The 19,974-nt window shown below is 45.3% G+C and overlaps 1 protein-coding gene and 3 non-coding genes across 4 annotated transcripts; all 4 read right to left on the bottom strand.

Annotated features, from left to right (window-relative positions):
* Window positions 1-1,321: 1,321 nt before the first annotated feature.
* On the bottom strand, window positions 1,322-6,910 carry LOC115549233 (uncharacterized). The gene is made up of 6 exons (XM_030364332.1): window positions 6,098-6,910; window positions 5,945-6,016; window positions 4,057-5,818; window positions 2,930-3,955; window positions 2,753-2,825; window positions 1,322-2,638 (listed from the first exon to the last, which is right to left on the bottom strand). Exons 4-6 carry the CDS (start codon window positions 3,287-3,289, stop codon window positions 1,908-1,910), a joined length of 1,164 nt encoding a protein of 387 aa, XP_030220192.1. The 5' UTR covers window positions 3,290-3,955; window positions 4,057-5,818; window positions 5,945-6,016; window positions 6,098-6,910; the 3' UTR covers window positions 1,322-1,907.
* A 6,712-nt stretch (window positions 6,911-13,622) lies between these two features.
* On the bottom strand, window positions 13,623-13,693 carry trnag-gcc (transfer RNA glycine (anticodon GCC)). Its single transcript has one exon. It is a non-coding gene; the product is annotated as a tRNA-Gly (tRNA).
* Window positions 13,694-14,809: 1,116 nt separating this feature from the next.
* trnad-guc (transfer RNA aspartic acid (anticodon GUC)) lies at window positions 14,810-14,881 on the bottom strand. The gene has a single exon. It is a non-coding gene; the product is annotated as a tRNA-Asp (tRNA).
* Window positions 14,882-16,167: 1,286 nt separating this feature from the next.
* Window positions 16,168-16,238, bottom strand: trnag-gcc (transfer RNA glycine (anticodon GCC)). Its single transcript has one exon. It is a non-coding gene; the product is annotated as a tRNA-Gly (tRNA).
* Window positions 16,239-19,974: the final 3,736 nt, after the last annotated feature.

Genomic DNA, 19,974 nt, shown 5'->3' with positions numbered 1-19,974 from the left:
AGAAAATGTACATGCAGTGCGGCGGCTACATTTCGATGGAACATTTTTTATAGTATAGGTATTATAAGACTTACTGTGCAAAGCTCCCGTTTTCGGCGCGCAGATTCTCTGCTAGTGCTAGACTCACTCCCGCCAGATGTTGCTGGTACTGGTAGACTGACTTGTGTGCACAGATGGCACAGCTCCATTTGCGATAATCCCAGGCGCAATTCCAGCAGATCTCCTTGGTTGTAGCTGTCCGGTGTGAAGATTTTTTTCACACAACACCGTGCGTCTCGTCAAAGAGGAGGCAGCGAAGTTGCTTCTCTTTGCCTGGACGAAACGTATCCAAGCACGGAAATGATTGTCTTTCATGATCTCCCCGAAGATATCGGCCATCCGGCGCGGTCTCTCGTGTTGCACGGCGGTGGCGGTTGAAACCCGGGAGAAGGAAAAACCGGACGCCGAGTCGCCGAAGACGTCGTCGTTGGCGTCGATGATGCCATCGTTGTCGTCAGGGCCGGCCCTGAACAGGTCGATGGCGTCATCCAGGTCCACCGCAGGGGAAAATAAGAGATGCCTGGAGAGGATCCCCTCTTCGGGCAGCTCCCGGCAGGCGACACAGGAGATGGAGGCCGCCATAGCAGCCGCGGCGTGGTCGGCGCCGAAAACACTCCAAGGGCCCGTCACACGGTGCCAAGGAGGCGGGACAGGAGGCGCATAGGAGTCCTGAAAAGGACCTAGCTCCAGGAGCGCTCTCAGGTGGCCCTGAAAATGGCAGTTTGTCCGCATCCTCGCCCAAGCCGCTGCCACCGGCTTGGGAGATCCGTGCTGAAGTCATCTTCCTCTTACTTTGTAGTGTTCTCAATTCTAGCTGATAAGCACAAGTGCTGAAAGAAAACGGAGAATGAGCGACGGTATACACCGCGTTATATAGACACGATACCGTGGGAAATGAGGGAGGTGCCCACGCTGATTGGTGCATAGTTAGAATTTTCATAGCCATAGAACGCTGACTAGCAAATCAGAAGAGAGAAAGAAAATGTGTGCGTATATAAAAAAGCTCTGGTTTGAATCCCGGTTGAAGTGAAAATGGGAATGTTTAGCTAGAGATGTTTTTTACACAAATAAAACATTTAACTTAAATCAATGAGGCCTTTAAGTGCTTATATAAGGCATTGAAGTGCTTATATCAATCTGTGTACACTTGTTGTGAGAAATAACAGTGAAGGCTTGAGTAGTTGAAATAAGTTTGAGGAATAGTATACCCCTAAGAGAGTTAAAACCTAAACCAGTGGAAATCAGCTAATATAATTAACTAATAAATACACCAAGAGTCAAGTTTCAAGGGTTGGATTAAACTGGTTTTATTTCAAAATAAGCACACACACACTAAACAGCGTAATTTAAATAGCTAAGATAAAATGAACTGAATGAATAACAAAAATGACATAGAAATTAACTTTAATTAAGGTAGACCTTTAAAGTAGTGCATTTCCAGCATCTGATCAGAAAATACCCATAACAAAATAAAAAAAATAAAAGATGAACCAAATTGAATAACTATAAGTGTTCCAAACGGACCAATCACCTTCCCTTTTCTGCCACCCACCTCTTCTTTTCAGTCTCATAAAAGGGAGACTGACAGAACTCCTCCCAAGACATCTCCGAAGTCATCCCCTCTGACTGATACAGGTGAAAAACTTTTGAAGGACAGTACACGTATTTCCCGGTCACACCAGGGAACCCAGTGTGTGTATGCCGACCGCCTGGGCCTTGTTTTATAGGTTTGTGGCAGAACCTACACAGGCGACCAGTGGGAAGCTGCTCCATGGCCTTTCTCTTTCCCCGCTCTTCTGTTACCTGCCTGGACTCAGCAGACCGCTGCTTTGCTGCCTCCAGCTCTCTCTTGAAAAAAGGCAGCAAAGTCAAGAAATTCCATGCAGGGGATCATTAAGGCCTTCTGCTACATAGGTCCGATGCATCTTTGTAGAGCAGTTAAAGTACTTTACCTTTCCTGCCTGGTAAAAGAAGTGAATGGAGCAGCCATCACCAAGGTAACGGGAATTAGGCGGGCCACATGCAAGACAGTTCCTACTTTTTTTTGGCACAGGCTGCTGTTGTTGCTGCTGCTGCTGCTGCTTTTCCTGCTTTTGCACAAGCTCTTTGACCAGGTTTTCCATTTCAGCCTTTGTGAGAGAGGGCTCTTGCGACTTACTGCTGGGCGGATTCACAGGTGCAGGTGGGAGGGTTACCACCGGGACACAAACAGTTTCACTACCCTCTGTGAGATGATGCCACAGCTCTTGTGTCTCAAGGAGTTTCTCTGGACCGGTGTTCAGACACAAACTTGTGTTCATCAGCTTGGCCTGGTGTTTCACATACCGTGAGATGTGCTGTTTGGTGGTCGGATGTAACAAGTTGTTCGAATCTCTGGAGGCAGCAAGCACAAGGGTAGCATACTCTGCATCCACCTTGGCGAGGAGGTCTTTCTGGTCATGGTGCTTTGCCAGAAGGCCGTCGATGGCATCCCTCATTGGCTGTGTCCACCGGGAATGGTCCAGGACAAAAAGTAGGCCGCCTGCCTTGACTGGACCTGTGCGTGCAGCACGTGGAGAGGCAGACATGGGCATCGGTGGCATCACTGGGACTGGGAGAACTGAAAGAGAGAGATAGATAGAGAGAGTGAGAGTGTCATTTCCATTTTAACAAGTTTACTGTACATCAAATAAATAAAAGTATTTTTAAGGGGGAAAGAATTCAATGGAATTACCTAGAACTTTGAATGGCTGTGAGGGTTGGGCCACTGCATGTGAGCCAAGGGAAGCCACACCAAAGAGGTCATCCTGAAACATAGGGTAATCAACAATTTACATTAGTCAAAATAATATGCACATTATACATCCACTCACACTTAATACATAATGTTTCATTATTATGTAGAACATACCAGAGCACAGTCTTCCTCCCTCGTCTCCTCAGATGGGTCTTCAGTGAATGTCTCACTGAGAAGAGACGGTTCTGAGGAGTGGTGCTCTCTCTCTCCTGCAACAGGAACCTTCTGGGTCTTGTGCTTGCTGCAGTCCAGCGGGACAGGACGACAGCCAGGTTCTAGATACTGGAGTCCAAACCTTTCTCCTGTGTCAGTGTGTGAAACACGCAAGGCAGGGTACTTGGCATGACCTGTCAGCACTTCAGAGAGCTTATTCAGCTCCATCATCAGTACTGGATCAAAGACTGCAGGCAGCATCACATCAGGCAACTTCAGGTCCACAAAGCGCTTGAAATTCCACTGAGCCACACCAATCATGCCCTAAGCTTGGAAGAGTTCTGTGGAGACCTTGTTACCCGTCACCCATTTTGCCTGATGGAAATGGAACCCCTGCTGCTGTGATGTACCTCTCACAGGGATCCACAGGGGCACAGTAGCTCCGTCTCCCTTGACATGGTTGAGCTGCACTGTTCCGCCATATCTGTAAAGGATTCCCTCTGCAACCTCTGGGTCGCTCAAGCAGCCTCTGAGGATGTGAAAACGCTGAATCCTCCACACCGTCAACATTGACGGCTTAAACAGTGGCATACCATCGGGATCATTCTCCAAATGGAATCGCTGCAGAACGCGCTCGACTCTCTCCAGCAGCTCTCAGGGACCAGGTACCCTGGTGCGACAGTGCTCTTTGGTGTGCTGTTTGGCGGGATTAGCAGGCACAACACCGCAGAAGACGTATGCCTGTTTAAGTTTCTGCAGGTCTGTCTGGTCCACGATAGTGAAAGCTGCAGAAAGGAACTTGCAGAAAGAGCTGTGCAGTGGATGGTGCTCTGACACACACTCTGGAGAGGCGGCGCATGCAATGAAACAGGTCCAGCTTGATGTCAATGTCGCTGTTGAACTTGCTGCGGGATACACAGGTGTTGTTGAGGGGCCCTGAAGTAGCCTCAGCCACTAAATCAAACCCTGAAGGCTGCACAGCAGTCCCTGCACACACAGAGAGAATAATGTTTAAGATGCACTGTGTTTTATTCAAGTTGCAATAACAGTAAATAAGTGAAAAGGGGAAGGTGGTGATTAGTTTTTACCTGTCAACCCACTGGTATTGGGCTTTGGGGATGTCTGCGTAGTTGCGACGGCAAGACAGCCCCTCGTACATGGGTTCCAAGGATCTGTCCCCCTCTGTCTGAAGCATAACCCAGGACAGGATCATCCAATTTTCATTCATCACAGCATATGATGACATGGTGCTTGAGGCAAGAACCACTTTCCGAGCCACCTTCCTGGTGTGGTCAGCTCTCAAGGCCTGACCAAATGTGCCTTGGAGGAGGAGAACAAGGGTGTCTTCCTGTCTGGGGAACTCCTGAATTAGGCACTCGACCAGGTAATGCCCCGATAACATCACTCCGTGCCACCCATCCACATACCCACCAAATGGAGCAGGAGTTGATGTTGCTCTCATTGCCCCTGTGATGGTTCACTGTCCATACAGTCCACTCTCTCCATCCAGCACGTTCTTCACACTTGCCAGGTATGCCAAGTGTGCCCGCTCATACTTGAGGTGGGGAGCCTCATTCAACTGGTTGGCCATGTCATTGGGAGACTTTCCAGAGTGCCGCAGCTCATCCATCACAGTCTTACAAATTGCCTTTTTAAAGGTAAGGAAAGCTGGTAAGATCTTGGTGAATCGGCTCGGCAACATGTCCAACCATTGAGGCTTGTCTGCGTGCCAGAACTTGTTGCATCCTTTGCAACAGAGCCGTGACGCCAGGATGTAATACTGGCCACCCAAGCCGATAATGACACGGGGTCGCCCAACTCCTGATGACACTACGAAAGGACTTCCACAGCTATAGAGACAGGGCAGAGTGTAGTTGTTCTTCACTCGCTCCATGATGGTGTGCTCTGGCTTCCATATAAAAAATGGATGGAGCTGGAAATAGTTGGGCGACGGTAGTTCGTAAACACTGTCAATAAGCTCAGGCTGAGGTGGGTAACGCCACAAGGAGATTATATTCATTGGATGTCTCACCGTTCGAGGACCTGGCCAAAGCCCCAAGGGCTCCATCTCAATCTTCATCCAGATACTCTGATGGTGAGAGCAGTTCCAACGAATCACATCCTGGTCGTACCTTGGGAGTGGTGGATCAGGTGAACAAGGTGCCGAGGGTGCTGCAGGAGGTGGATATGATGTTGAGGGTGCTGTAGACGACCTCGACGCCGCCGACAGAGCAGGTGCTTCAGGAAGGGCGGAAGAGGACCTGGATGCCGTAGACAGAGCAGGTACTCTAGACAGGGCAGAGGATGCTGGAGTAATGGAGAGTAGTGGAGGGAGAGGAAGAAGAATAGGGGACAGAGAAAAAATGTATTATTAGTATTATCATCTCTGTGTGTATTCATACTACGAGGCATTAAAAGAGGCCGGAACATGGCGTAACAAACAGGCCAGAACGTGGCTTAACCAACAAATAAATGTGGAACACATCATCCGAATTCATGTCCGGACAATCAGTAGTACTGTAGTAAGAATAAAACCTTTGACCACAGGGACTCCATAAACTTGGGAACCTGATTGCACAGTGCAGAAAATAATGTTAGATAACAAGCATGTATCATTTTACAATACATTAAACAGCAATATAACTTGACTGTGTGTGTGTGTGTGTGTGTGTGTGTGTGTGTGTGTGTGTGTGTGTGTGTGTGTGTGTGTGTGTGTGTGTGTGTGTGTGTGTGTGTGTGTGTGTGTGTGTGTGTGTGTGTGTGTGTGTGTGTGTGTGTGTTTCTCACCAAGATGGCCTGGAATAGGTGTGGCTGGCATCATTCTCTCCCATTCCTCAACTCCATCCTCCGCTTAATTGAGAAAATGCAAACAAACAAAAGTTCACATTCATCTGGATGTGTATTAGGACAAAAATGAATATAGACATGATAAATATACATTTTTTTATTTTTATCAGGTTGCCTTGCACAGCTGACCTTGGAGTTTGGATGGGGATATAGAGAGCATCATCCTCGCCAACTCATCATCATCCTCCATTTCTGTGAAAGCTAGAACAAAGGCAAAGATAAGTGAGTTCACACACAACATTCTAATTTGACTAAATATGGTGACTTGTATTTTCAACACACCTGGGCAATGAGAGGCCGATGTTGCATGCCCTGAGGATGCACGTCCCTCAGAAGCACTCTGCCTCTTCAGGTAGTCCTGGAGCCTAAACATTTTGCTGCCTGGCGTACACTGCTCTCGCAGGATGAACGCAGAAAATCCATCGTCTCTCCGCTTCCAAACATCCCTCCACGTCCTCTTCGTGTGAACCCCAAAACCAACTAGGTTGTCTTCGTCATCCTTAGCTGGTGGTGTTTCTACCGGACTGTCCAGATACAGCAGCAGGTCCTTGATCTCCTGGAAGCTGTAGCTGTACTGCAGGAGTGACAAAAAGCTGTCCTTCTTGGGACCATCTGGCTTAAACTGGCCTGCTCTCTCCTCCTCCCTGACCTTCTTGATGAGGTATGTTACGTACCCTACATCATTCTCTGCAAGCCACCGGAATAACTTTCCCTTGTATTTCCCAAACTGCAGGACATACTCCCCAAGCACCTCCTGCTTGTCTGATATACCCCCCCCCCTCTCATGAATACGACAAACCTGGCATTGTCTTTCACCCGGTCTTCATTCTGGGCCGCTGACTTGTCCTGGAGGTCAGGGTGGTCTTTAATCCTCTTAGCCTCGACTGATGGGTCTTGCCTCAAATACCCAGTCGGCCCTCTCCGGAAAGAAACCTTGACCTTTCCCGGGAAAATAACCTTTACCTTCATGCTGGCTGAAATAAACACTACTTTGTGTCTGTGAGTTGCAGGAGCTGCACACAATTTAAGGGGTGTAAAGGCTGCTAGAAAGATGGAGAAAAATAGTAGGAGAGAAGAAAAAATAATTAAACATAACAAAACAGATGATAATACTAATAATTAATGACACCATGTCATTGATTGATGTGATGTCTGATAATAATAATAGACAGTAAGTTAAATTGGCTCAAACATTAAAAGACATACATTGGTAGCACTATACACAGCAAATATCAGACCAAAAGTAGATTGATATACAACGTTAACGTTGCATATGACTACTAACTGTACATCAAATCGATCGTCAATACTATATATTCTCTATATATATATAGTATTGACGATCGAGAATACTATCTATTCTCCTACGTAGCATTTCAGTTTTGAAGCAGCGTCGCGTTTTACCATCAAGCTAAAAAGTGTAAGCCTATGCTATATGAAGGTCCGCGATAAGTGTTGTTGACAGGTAAGACCATTGTAATAACCTAACCTAAATAACGGAAACTCGGGACAGCGCCAAATGTCCACCAGTGACCGGAAATATATTACATCCGTACTGTTAAGAACTACCATTGAGAATGAATGGGGAAAGTTAAGGAAGTTAAGCTCAACCATTTTCGGCTCCCGCGCGGGAGGCCCGGGTACGATTCCCGGCCAATGCAACGTCTGTTTCGTGCCATTTCCTCCCGGTAGGCACTTGACCTACCGAGCAGTAGTATTTTTCGTTCTGATTTCAGACTGGGTTTCTGTAAGAGAGCGTTGGGGTGAACTATATCCCAGAGATCGACCTTCATTACTGCGCAGACCGGTCATGGTTCATACCACGAGGCGCCAAGCGGCTCGGAGAACACCAACATCTGCCCGCAATGCCACCTGGTCTGCACCCAGTCCTGGTCCTGGTCTGCACCAAGTCCCGATACTGGTCTGCACTAAGTCCCGGTACTGTTCTGCACCCAGTCCCGGTACTGGTCTGTCTGGGGGGCTGCTGTAGGAGTCCTATTATTCACTGCCATTAGTGACGGGTTTTGCGTGGCAGATTTCTTGGAATGGCGACATGAGCCCGTGCAGGGAATGTTCCTGAGCTGCCGGAAGACTGCATGAGCGACAGGCCCCAGAGAGCATATGACACGGACGCTGGAGACTTTCATTCCTAGAACCGATGTGGCCTACAGTAGCTTTATTTAGATCTGGACAAGATAATTGTTGCTCGAAGGTATGCACCTGGGTATTGAGTGGTGAGGTCAAGCCCTTTCCGGTAGAGCCCATGGTTTCAATGGAGAGAAAGTAATTATCTTCTGGTCCCAGTCTTTATATGCCCCGGATTACAGATATCTTTTTTGTGGATTTAAATTATAATTTTTCGTGTCAAGAGTTTGACCGTTTATTGTGCAATTGTTCAGTTAAAGGCTGTAGAGAAAACACAATGAGAAAGACTACACGTCTCGTGACGTCACGCTCCCTGCGAATGGCGCGGACAAGACCGACAATCTCCCCATCGGCGAAACTGAAACTCTCCAGATGCCCCGACTAATAATGGTTTTCACCTCTTTCGATGCTTTTATCCTCCCCTTGGAAAAAAGCGGTGAAGTGGAGCAGAGAGGTCACCATGTTTGTACCGGAGTTCCAAGTGCGGGTGGTGACGTATATCGTTCGCGTCGAGAACGGCGAAGAGCTGTAGTTCACAAAGCAGCCTCACACAAAACCTAACATTATCAAACTTCTTGGAGAATTTTTTTTTGTTTTCTTTGCATGAAAAAGTATCATTTAATCCAAAAACAATTTATGTGTAATCCAGGGCATATAAAGATTGGGACCAGAAAATAATTATTTTCTCTCCATTGAAACCTATTCATATTTTTCGATCTCATAGGTCCCATGGGCTCTACCGGAAGGGCTCCACTCTATAGAGTGGCGAAGTCACCCCCCTTCTTTCAGAGGCTTTTGGACCTGAAGCAGCCTGATGTGGAGCTGCCAGCTGTGTTTGACCCTCTGCTCATTTGGGAACTGAACGCAGCCTGTCAAAGGGGGACAGGGGTGACAAAATACCCAACCCTGCACATATCAAACAGGGACACAGGGGAGAGATTCAGGCTGCAGTATGTGGAGCCAGGCTGTCGTCCTGTGGTTTTAAACTGGGACACACCCAGGACACAGCACAACACCTCTGCTGCTGTAACCGTGGAGACACAGCTGCACTCCTCTGCCCAGGATGAAGTGCATGACATTTCTGCTGCTGTAGCGGGCACAGACTCTCAGGCAATCCAGATGATTACCTGAGAGTAACCGTGGAGACACAGCTGCACTCCTCTGCCCAGGATGAAGTGCATGACATTTCTGCTGCTGAAGCGGGCACAGACTCTCAGGTAATCCAGATGAATCACGCACTGTCAATTTCCAACCCACTGACAGACGGACTGACAGACTCAATCATTATATTTGATGCTGTATTTCAGGAGACCAGTGATGGCACTGCCCAGTACAGCCCAGTGGGAGCAGTGCCGATCCTCCATTTCCAGCCACTGATGCCAGCATCTGCCACAGCCAAAGAAGAGTCTCACTCTTTGATGGATACAGGTTACCCACCTACCATTCCTCATGCACAACAGTTAACCGTTAAAAACAACTTCACATATGGCTACTGTATAAAATTAGCTTGTAATAATAATATAAACAATATAATAAACATATGCTTTATTCCCAAGACCTGCGAGGGGTAGCGCCACTGCCCATATCCTGCTCTCCTCGAGCCGCCCGCACTGGACCCATTATGACGGGAGGCCTGGTTCAAGTCCTGGACCACGGCCGGTGGACGGCCCCCATGAGAGCAGCCACCAATGGGCTTCTGGCTAAACACCATGGAGCCAAGGGTATTCTAAAAGAGGGTGGATGCAGAATATGCTGCCACGGTGCAGAGGCCGTGCATTGATCCCAACAGCCTCCTTCATCCTACCACATGCCAACATATCTCCAGATATTTAAAGCATCTGGCCAAGCTGAAGAACACCAACTCCTCTCTCAACACTAGCACAGAGAAGGTTTTGGAGACTCAGCAGCTGTGGCAGAGTTTGACCACAGGCAGCCAAACAGTCTGTGTACCCGTCACAACCCTGCCTCCTGCAACCGTCAACCCTCCAGCTGTGGCTCCCTCCCCCGGAGGAGTCACTGAGCCGGGCCACAGTGGAGAAGGTCGTGACAGAGATCCTGCAGAAACAGCAACAACAACCACAGCAGAAGAAAAAGGTGCCGTCAAGTACTTCTACTGCTCCACACGGGTCTTTCAAATGTATGGAGATGAAGGCCTCAAAGACCTCAGGATGTCTTTTGAGGACTTTGCTGGCTCCCCCTTTCTTGCCAGAGAGCTTGAGGCTGTAGAAGAGAGGAGTGCAGTGTGCAAGAAGGTGGCAGAGAGGACAAAGAGAAAGTCTGCACTGCAGCGTCCAACAGGTCGCCTGTTCAGATTTTGTCACCAGCCACCGAAGCAGGGTCCTGGCAGCCCTCATGTCCATGCCTGTTTCCCTGACATCCGAGGGAAATACATATACTGCCCCTCCAGAGTGTTGTCCCTTTACAAGGACAAGGGCATGGCCAAGGAGTTGACCTGGATGGAGTTCCAGCAGTCAGACTTTTTTGAGGCAGACAGGGACCGATAGGTTTCAGAAAAGAGGAGTTGAGGAGGACTAATAGTCCTCCTCAACTCTGCCTCTTTAGTCTACTATTAGTCCTCCTCAACTCCTCTTTTCTGAAATGAAATTATTAGTCCTGGACTAATCATTTCATAATATTGTGTATGTTTACACTATTTACTAAATATATTCTGTACATTTTTATTGTTCCTTTGCTTACATATTATCTTTATTTATCTTCAATGTCAGTATTGATTTTGTGTGTTTAATTAATCAGCTCGTGTTTATGCACAATAAAATATCATGAAAACATGACTGACTTTCTTTACTTGACATGGTTAGAAATAGTGATGGAAAATTAAACAATAATAGCAAACATTTATATTCATATGCTGTATGCTTCCCTAATTAGGCCCATCATGCATAAAACAGTTGCATCATATTTGGAGATTAGTACCTTATCTGCACAATTATTAAGATTCTCTTATCTATATTTTTCTATACTTAACTTTATTCACCAATTTACCTGAGCAGATCCCTTTAAACCTGATTCTGACACTTTCATTAAAGGGCAACAACTTGTTTCTGGATTATTTGCTTTTTGAAGCATATTGTGGTACGTTACATGCATAATTTGTGTAATATTAATATTGTTAATGATTATTGTTGTTTTTATTATCATTAAGTTCAATTCAAACTTTTTAAGAAACAGTAAGTAAAAGTAGAATTATCTATCCTTTAGGTCTTATTATCGTATTATCCTCAAAGATTAATTATTTCCACATTTGTCCAAAATGTGATTAAAGTTCACATAAAAGGCAGAAAATAGTTGAAAAGAATGAATTGTTTCGGATCATCTATACATGCTGTAGAAAGAATATAAGAATATTCTAAATCTAATAAGGGTTTGGTTTGTTTGGCTATCGTGGGATTCTAACAACCTCCTCTGGGAGACGCTCAAAGAGTTATACTACACCGATCCGCGGCATTATCTTTCTCTCTTCTTTCTCTCCACGGCTTTACGCGGCTGGCCAGTTATGTTGGGTGGCGATAACCCCTCTTGCCCACTGCATCCGTTAAAGGACGGATCCCCTTCATTTGGCTAACGCCTCGTGCCCACTACCTCCGTCCGTTGACTGATCCCCACTGACTTTGAATGGGGACGGACGCACGATGCATTGTGGATCTGTTCGTTCCGTTGGAGCCTTTGGCTCCGTCAAAAAGTTGAAAAACGTTAAACTTTTTCGGCAGCGACGGATCCGTCATCCAATCAGATCGCGTATGCAAATTTAAGCACTGTGACGCGACTCGGGCTCTGACGATAATTGAAAACGGCAATGACAACGCAACAAGCAGGAAGAAGCGGCAAGAACCCGGCTTTGTTGTTGTTAGCGGGAAGCGATTTGATTGGCTGACGGATGCCTCTGCCAAGACTACTCCCCCATCCGTCAGCCACGCCTTCCCACGTCCTTTGACTGACGGTGCAGTGGGCACGAGGCGTTACGCCTCGTGCCCACTACCTCTGTCCGTTGACTGATCCCCACTGACTTTGAATGGGGACGGACGTGCAATGCATTGTGGATCCGTTCGTTTCGTTGGATCCTTCGGCTCCGTCAAAAAGTGCACCATCAAAGACTGATGGTGCAGTTGGCATGACGCCTTAGCTGACGTATGCCTCTGCAAAGACTACTCCCCCATCCGTCAGCCACGCCTTCCGCAATCCATTGACGGACGGTGCAGTGGGTAGACGGCGTACGCCTCGTGCCCACTGCACCGTCAGTCAAAGGACGTCAGAAGGCGTGGCTGACGGATAGGGGATCTTTCCAGGGTCGTCAGAGCCCGGACGGAGGCAGTGGGCATGAGACGTTTAGAGTAAAATTTTACCAAACTGCCACTAAAAATAAAATCTGACGGCAGGCCTATCGAAAAATATGAATGGGTTTCAATGGAGAGGAAGTAATTATTTTCTGGTCCCAGTCTTTATAAGCCCCGGATTACACATTTGTTGTTGTGGATTTAAATGATAATTTTTCATGCAAGGAAAACTAATGTAAGGTTTTTCCAAGGGGACGATAAAAGCATCAAAAGAGGTGAAAACCATTATAAATTTGGGCATGAGGAGAGTTTCAGTTATGCCGATTGGGAAATTGTCGGTCTTGTCCACATCAGTTGCAGGGAGCGTGACGGCACATACGAGACATGTATTCTTTCGCATTGTGTTTTTTCTCTACAGCCTTTAACTTAACAATTGCACAATAAAGGGTCAAACTTTTGACATGAAAAATTATCATTTAAATCCACAAACAACATATGTGTTATCCGGGGCATAAAGACTGGGACCAGAAGATAAATACTTTCTGAAAGGGGCGTGACTTTGCCACTCTTGTATGAGGAACATTGAGTGAGTGAGTGAGTGAGTGAGTGAGTGAGTGAGTGAGTGAGTGAAGGAGTGAGTGAGTGAGTGAGTGAGTGAGTGAGTGAGTGAGTGAGTGAGTGAGTGAGTGAGTGAGTGAGTGAAGGAGTGAGTGAGTGAAGGAGTGAGTGAGTGAGTGAGTGAGTGAGTGAGTGAGTGAGTGAGTGAGTGAGTGAGTGAGTGAGTGAGTGAGTGAGAGAGGTTACAGCAGCAGCGGTGTTGTGCTGTGTCCTGTGTTTGTCCTGCTTTAAAAAAAAACACATACTGCAGACCGAATCTCGGTCTGTGTTCCTGTTTGATATGTGCAGGGTTGGGTATTTTGACACCCCTGTCCCCCTTTGACAGGCTGCTTACAGTTCCCAAATGAGCAGAGGGTCAATCACAGGTGGCAGCTCCACATCAGGCTGCTTCAGGTCCACAAGCCTCTGAAAGAAGGAGCGTGACTTCACCACTCTATAGAGTGGAGCCCTTCCGGTAGAGCCCATGGGACCTATGAGATCGAAAAATATGAATGGGTTTGAATGGAGAGAAAGTAATTATTTTCTGGTCCCAATCTTTATAAGCCCTGGATTACACATATGTTGGTTTTGGATTTAAATGATAATTTTTCATGCAAAGAAAACAAAAAAAAATCTCGAAGAAGTATGATAATGTTAGGTTTTGTGTGAGGCTGCTTTGTGAACTACAGCTCTTCGCTGTTCTCGAGAACCAAAAACCACTACTGCCCGGTAGGTATAGTGCCTACCGGGAGGAAATGGCACGAAAACGATGTTGCATTGGCCGGGAATCGAACCCGGGCCTCCCGCGTGGCAGGCGAGAATTCTACCACTGAACCACCAATGCTTGACAAGGGCTTTTTGCGACGGTTTTAAATTTCACCCTGTATATTGAAAGGGGCTTCGTTCTTTTGCGTCAGTGTGTCACAGTTGGCCTTTCAAAGTAACAGTGGACAATGGAAAATGTCTTAATTGCTTTTGTTCTAAAGAGCCTGTGAATCCACTGTTTCTGATTTAAATCAAACACTGAAAATAAATGTTCTGGGATATATATATATGATTGTATATTAGAACACCTCCTGCATTGGAAGTCATTTTCATATTCATGGTCTTCGACCAAACGTCTGTTGTAACTGCATTAGCACAAAAGCGTCGTTATAATCCAAAGTATGTATAGTAACACACAAGGAGAAGGTTACCCTTAGTATTTACAGGATGGAGATGGTTTAATTTAGGAATGAGCAGGATAGTGAGCAGGATGGTGAGCAGAATTCCCAGACCCAAACGGCCTGCACACTTGTTTCATTATTGTTGTTATAATATAGCCTATATTAGATGGTTCCATACTGCCTTCTTTAAGGCATTGCTTATTCTATTATTCTAAGAGTTGAGTGGGATTCAATGCAGAAGCCATGATATTATACACAGGACGAGGCATTTATAAATATCTATCAGTAAATAAAAAATCTTTAAGTAAAAAGTTTGCTTTGCGATGCATTTATTTACATTCAAAATATAAATTCACAAATTTACGTGCAAGTACTATCATTACTGTTAATACTATTATTACTGTTGTTAATACCATGATTAATGCTGTTACTACAATTGTAACTGTTAGTACTATTATTACTGTCTTAAGTACTATTATTACTGTCGTTAGTACTATTATTACTGTTATTAGTACTATTAAGGTTGTTATACCATGATTACTGTCGTTAGTAATATTATTACTGTTAGTACCATGAAGACCCACCATATAGGCCCGGGACGTTTCCATTTAACAAGTATATCATTGAGATGGGCAATGGTTGGAAACATTTGGGATAATGAAAGTATATCAAGTAAACATATATAGAAAATTCATTCTATAACATAAGTCTGGTATTTTTAGATATTTGAATGCCAAAAACCTAGGTATTCTGCCTTTAATCAGAAAAGAGAATCTCCTGTAAAAGATGTGTGACTCCCCGTCGGGGAATTGAACCCCGGTCTCCCGCGTGACAGGCGGGGATACTGACCACTATACTAACGAGGAGCGGTGCAAAATCTTAGTGTCAGTAAGAAGGTGAATTATCTTACGTTAATGGAGCGCAGCGGGTTTTAATAATGAGCCATAATGTCGCAATCCTCCAATTGAAGCATACCACGAGTTAAAGAAGAATAAATCGGTAAGAAATAAAATGCTGTGAGAGAACACAGGTAACGATCATTTATGCGTTTAAAACGTGGAAATAATACCTTGATACCATATAAGGAATATGGATTCGTGATGACTGTTGTTTCCGGCTGTTGTTATTCAGTGTATAACAACTTAACGGTAAATCAAGGGATCTTATACGCCAGAAGCGGTCCAGTCTTGACTGACAACAGTTCATACTATCACTAAATAACACATTCTCAGGGAGGGAGTTCAAATCGGCTACAATTCTTTGGCTGAAGAATATACCTGGCACATCGAGCCTAAACCGCTGCTTGTGAATCTTCTGACTGTGCTCGTTTGAAGAAGAGCCCGGGCTCAATTCTATCCATGCCATTCATGATCTTGTAAACTTGTATCATATCAGCGCGTTGTCTCCTGTGCATCAGTGATTGTAGTTTGAGGTTGGAGAGACGTTCTTCATATGGAAGGGATCGGAGGTTAGGTACTAGATTCGTAGCTCTTCGTTGGATCTTCTCGACCTCTTTGGTGTCGATTGATGTCGTGGAGACCAGATTGCAATAAGAAAAGCTTAAATATTGTGGAACTTTAAGGTATACGATTGTAGCAAAACCAGTTGACGTACGTATTCATTAGTAAAGATCCCCTAATCTCCGTCCTATCTCTATATGTCTCTAACACACACGTCCTACAAACATGTCTTAATGCACCCTCTTCACCGTCTTCGTTTAATGCGACTGCATCACCTTCTCTCACATGATGATCAGCAGCTTGAGGAATTCACTGTCTCTCCAGTTAGAACTACTCATGTTGATATCGCTGCGTTGTCTCGGTTGTCGAGACATCGCAGCAACACCTCTAGCCAAGTCCCGCCACTGGAACCACGGAGCCGTCTTACTGCATTGACATGAAAATGAAACCGCCAAGGTGTGCAGGGTACGGTAGAGTAAATTGGATTGCAAACTCAGGTAGGTATATTGCCTTGGTCAGTCTAAACGCACCGACCATGCCGGGAAAATAGCGGCTATAAGGGTATAAGAAGGGCATATTTGGCAATGTAAAAACGACTTATTATTAAATATAATAATGAAAAAGGTATAAGATTCAACCCATGATGAACCTGCAGAAGAGTAAAGAATAGAACCTCAGTTACAAAACAACGTTGCATTGGCCGGGAATCGAACCCGGGCCTCCCGCGTGGCAGGCGAGAATTCTACCACTGAACCACCAATGCTTGATGATATAACTTATGTTGATACAAAACAAAATCGACAGGATACAGAACCTGTTGGTTGATCCTAGCAGGATATACATTCTTCAATGTATATTTATATCAAATGATGATGATATACTTAACAAAAAATGAAATTTGATTCTATTAGACATATTAAAACAATTACATAATTCTAATGGTCAATTGCTTAATGAGTAAAGTGTATAATAGACTCAATTGCATTAAATAATTGTCTACACACTAAATTAGTTTATTTGTCTAAATAACGTTAAAAAAAATTAAGCTATAAAAATGCTTACTGACTGACTGACATGTCATAATATTGTTTTATTGTGTTCATTTTTTGGTCTAATAAATTTAATAACGCAAAGAAAAAATCCTGAGGTTTTTGTCTAAATAACGTTAAAAAAACATTTTTAAGATATAAAAATGGTTAGTAACTTGTCAAAATATTTTTTTTATTTCTTTGTTCTGTTAATTCAAGCGATAAATAAGTTTTTCTGTCTATAAAATAATAATCGGAAGTAACTTCCGTCCAGCCACAGTACTTCCGTCCCGCCTGGGTGTTCTGTCACGCCAGGGTGTTGTTCTCCGGGGCTGCAGCTGGATACTATTCATAAGGTTCACGTGACGTCACTGTAGCTTTGCGCCGCCATCTTGACGACCGATCCCACCCACTGACCCACTGATTTCAGTTGTAACTCAGCACCAACAACAACACCTACGACCACAATCAAACAATGAGGATGCGCTCTTTTATTCTCTTTAGTGCAGGTTATGAAAGGTTCTGAAAGATGGCATATCCATGTAGCTTACTAATGAATAAAATGCATACAAAAAACGTTGACATATGACCCACTATGTTCTGGGCCCCGTTTCCCGAAAGCATCTTTAGCCTAATGGCGCGTTTCCACTGCAGGGTGCGGAACGGATCGGATCGCAAAGGTGCGGGTCGGGTCGCGTTTCCACCGCCAAAAGTGGGCGTGACCCGGACTTTGCCGTACCCGTTCCGGCCCCGTTCTCGGGACTCCGGGTACCGAAAACGAGACGAGACGCCTGAAAGGGTCCCAGGAAATTCTAGCTACACCCCACCTCCGTTGATTGGTCGACAGAATCGTCACTTCCAGGTGACGCGGGGATAAAAACGAACAAACAGTAGCCTCGAGGTATTATTCTTTACAATTAACATGTTGCGTAAAACGCTTGCTTGGGCGAACAAGGAGGTGAAGACGTTCGTCTGCATTCTTGGGGAGGAAGACGTTGTTTACGATGTTTTACGTAGCTGCCGCGGCGATCGACATCCGGCCTACCACAAAGGGTACTGTCGGTAGTGGAAACGCGACCTCGGAACTGAGCTGGGCTATGCCACCCCCTCCCTACCGCACCTTTGCGATCCGATCCGTTCCGCACCCTGCAGTGGAACCGCGGCATAAGTGGATCGCAGAGTTGGTCGTAAGAGCATCGTACAGTTTTCACACCGTTTCCCGAAAGCATCTTTGGTAACGAACGTCTTAAAAACGCTCACGAGTCACGAGTAGCTAACGAGTGCTCCAGGGTACTCGTAGGACGCTAAGAGCCTCGTTAGCCTACTATAGCCTCAGTGGCGTAGCCAGCGGACATTCCTAGTATTGGATAAGTTTTATTATAACACATTGGTAATGGTGCATCACGTGCGTCTGAGCCTAATGTGGGCCATTATGTTCTTAGTTTGAGAGAGACAGTCCAGGAAATGTTTGAGCAGGCAGGGCACTTAAAATGTGTGATAGAAAGTGGGGGGGATTTGTGCAGACTGACATAGGCTACTCATAAAACGTAGCATAAAATAATGTAAAAAAATAAAAAATATATAAAATAAATTATTATATTTTTTTTATAAAAAACAAGCAAAGGAGCAGGCAAAAGGCTGGGATATGGTGGGGATTGGTCACGTTGACGGGAATGTTTAGTGACATGTGGGAGGGTGGAGGGGGTTAAAAAAAAGTCTCAATCACTCTTCGACGTGCATGAAAACCAGCCGCGTAGTTATGAGGGAGGCCGTCCTCACACCGATCTTCCTCGTCGTCATCGTCCTCAATGTCCTCCGGTTCAACCAAAGCTACCCCAGCCTTAGCTGCAATGTTGTGCAACATAGCTGTCACACATATCACAGCGCATGACTTGGCCGGCGAAAACTTGAGCCCTCCGCTGGACTTGTGAAGGCATCTAAAGCGCAACTTCCACCTCCCGATCGTGCGCTCAGGATTAGGACTGCTATATATGTCGGCCTAGGCTTAATCAATTGTGTTTTAATATCTTTAGCATTCATATTATTGCAATCTATTGTTTTCGTAGGCTACTCTGCGGTTGGCCTTGATGGGGAGATATTTTAACCCTTTTTAACCCCATTTTCCTCCGACATTCCTGCGTCTCCCCCTGCGTCATAGCCCGTTTCAGCACCATGTCAGTGGACAGGTACAATCCTAAAATCGTCTTGAGTGCAGCGAATGCGCGTTCACGTTAAGAGGAGTTTCGGGAAACGCTCCAAAGAAATTATCGATGGTTCGAAAGATCCCTCTTTCGAACCATCTTACGAGCGAAGATCCATCGATATCGGGAAACGGGGCCCATATACCCAATGTTGACATCGTCCCAGCCAAAGAGTATTGGTATTAATACGTCATTCATTGTCCAAAATAATCCGTAATAATTCAAATCGGGTTTTGTTGTGGGTACAAAATGAATCTTGAAGAAAACTCGTCCTAAGCGTCCCCGGCGAAATTATCGTCTATGATTTGATGACTGATTTCAACCATCAATGATAGTAACCCACCACAAACTGTTCACAAGAAGTCACAAATATATAGTACTTAACTTTGCCCTTATCAGATAAAGATTATTGGTGGCCAACTGCCTCACTTTAGCGTCCTTCACCCATCCAGCCACAGCATATTGGTAGGCATCAGTGCTCTTGAACGGTTTCAAGATATCTCCACTGTATGGGGAGGGGTTGTGGACTAAATAAATATATATGTCACGAAGATTGATTTGAGGCAAGCATACAAATTGACAAAAAAAAATAGGGATAACAAATAAGGATCGGAGCCTAGAATCGATAATATCTCTGTCTCTCTCTAACATTCAGATGAGCGGTGTGGGCGGCCATACTTGGCGAGATCGGTCATGCAAATGGCGGCGTTCCAGAAAACGTGACGCAGATGAACCGTATGAATTGGAGTACCCTGAGGTTCAAAACCTCAAAGCAATCATACATATACACTTGTGCTCCAAACAGACAGTAAACTGAGTTTAGGGTAAGCCACATTCTTTTTATTATTATATATTTTAAAGGCCCACTATGCAACTTTTTTAGCTAAAATTACATTAAGTATGCAGGTTGAGAGTTATGCTGATGGTTCTGCATCCATTTCTTGGTCGATTGGTGGGTGTGTCATTTACCCATGTCGCCTCTCCAGAGAAAAAGCGCATATGCAACTTGCTCTGTTCGGACCGACACAATCCGGATGTGACGCAGCGGAAGTATCCTCGAAAATGTAGTCAGATTGTAGTTTCGCAAATGCTTTACGGCACAGACACACACCCAAACATGGCACCGGCTAGATATAAACAGCCAGTTGCGAGGCAATTGTTGCATTCATCATGGATCAATCGACTGATAAGGGACCCAAGAGGCGACCGTCGACAGAACAAAAGAAGAATGGACCAGAAAAGAGATCAGACACGAGTGAAAGGGGAACTA

Source organism: Gadus morhua, chromosome 8 (assembly GCF_902167405.1).
Source record: "Gadus morhua chromosome 8, gadMor3.0, whole genome shotgun sequence".
Lineage (NCBI taxonomy): Eukaryota > Metazoa > Chordata > Actinopteri > Gadiformes > Gadidae > Gadus > Gadus morhua.
The sequence above is the reverse complement of the archived record's forward strand: the minus strand, read 5'-3'. Positions and strand labels throughout refer to the sequence as shown.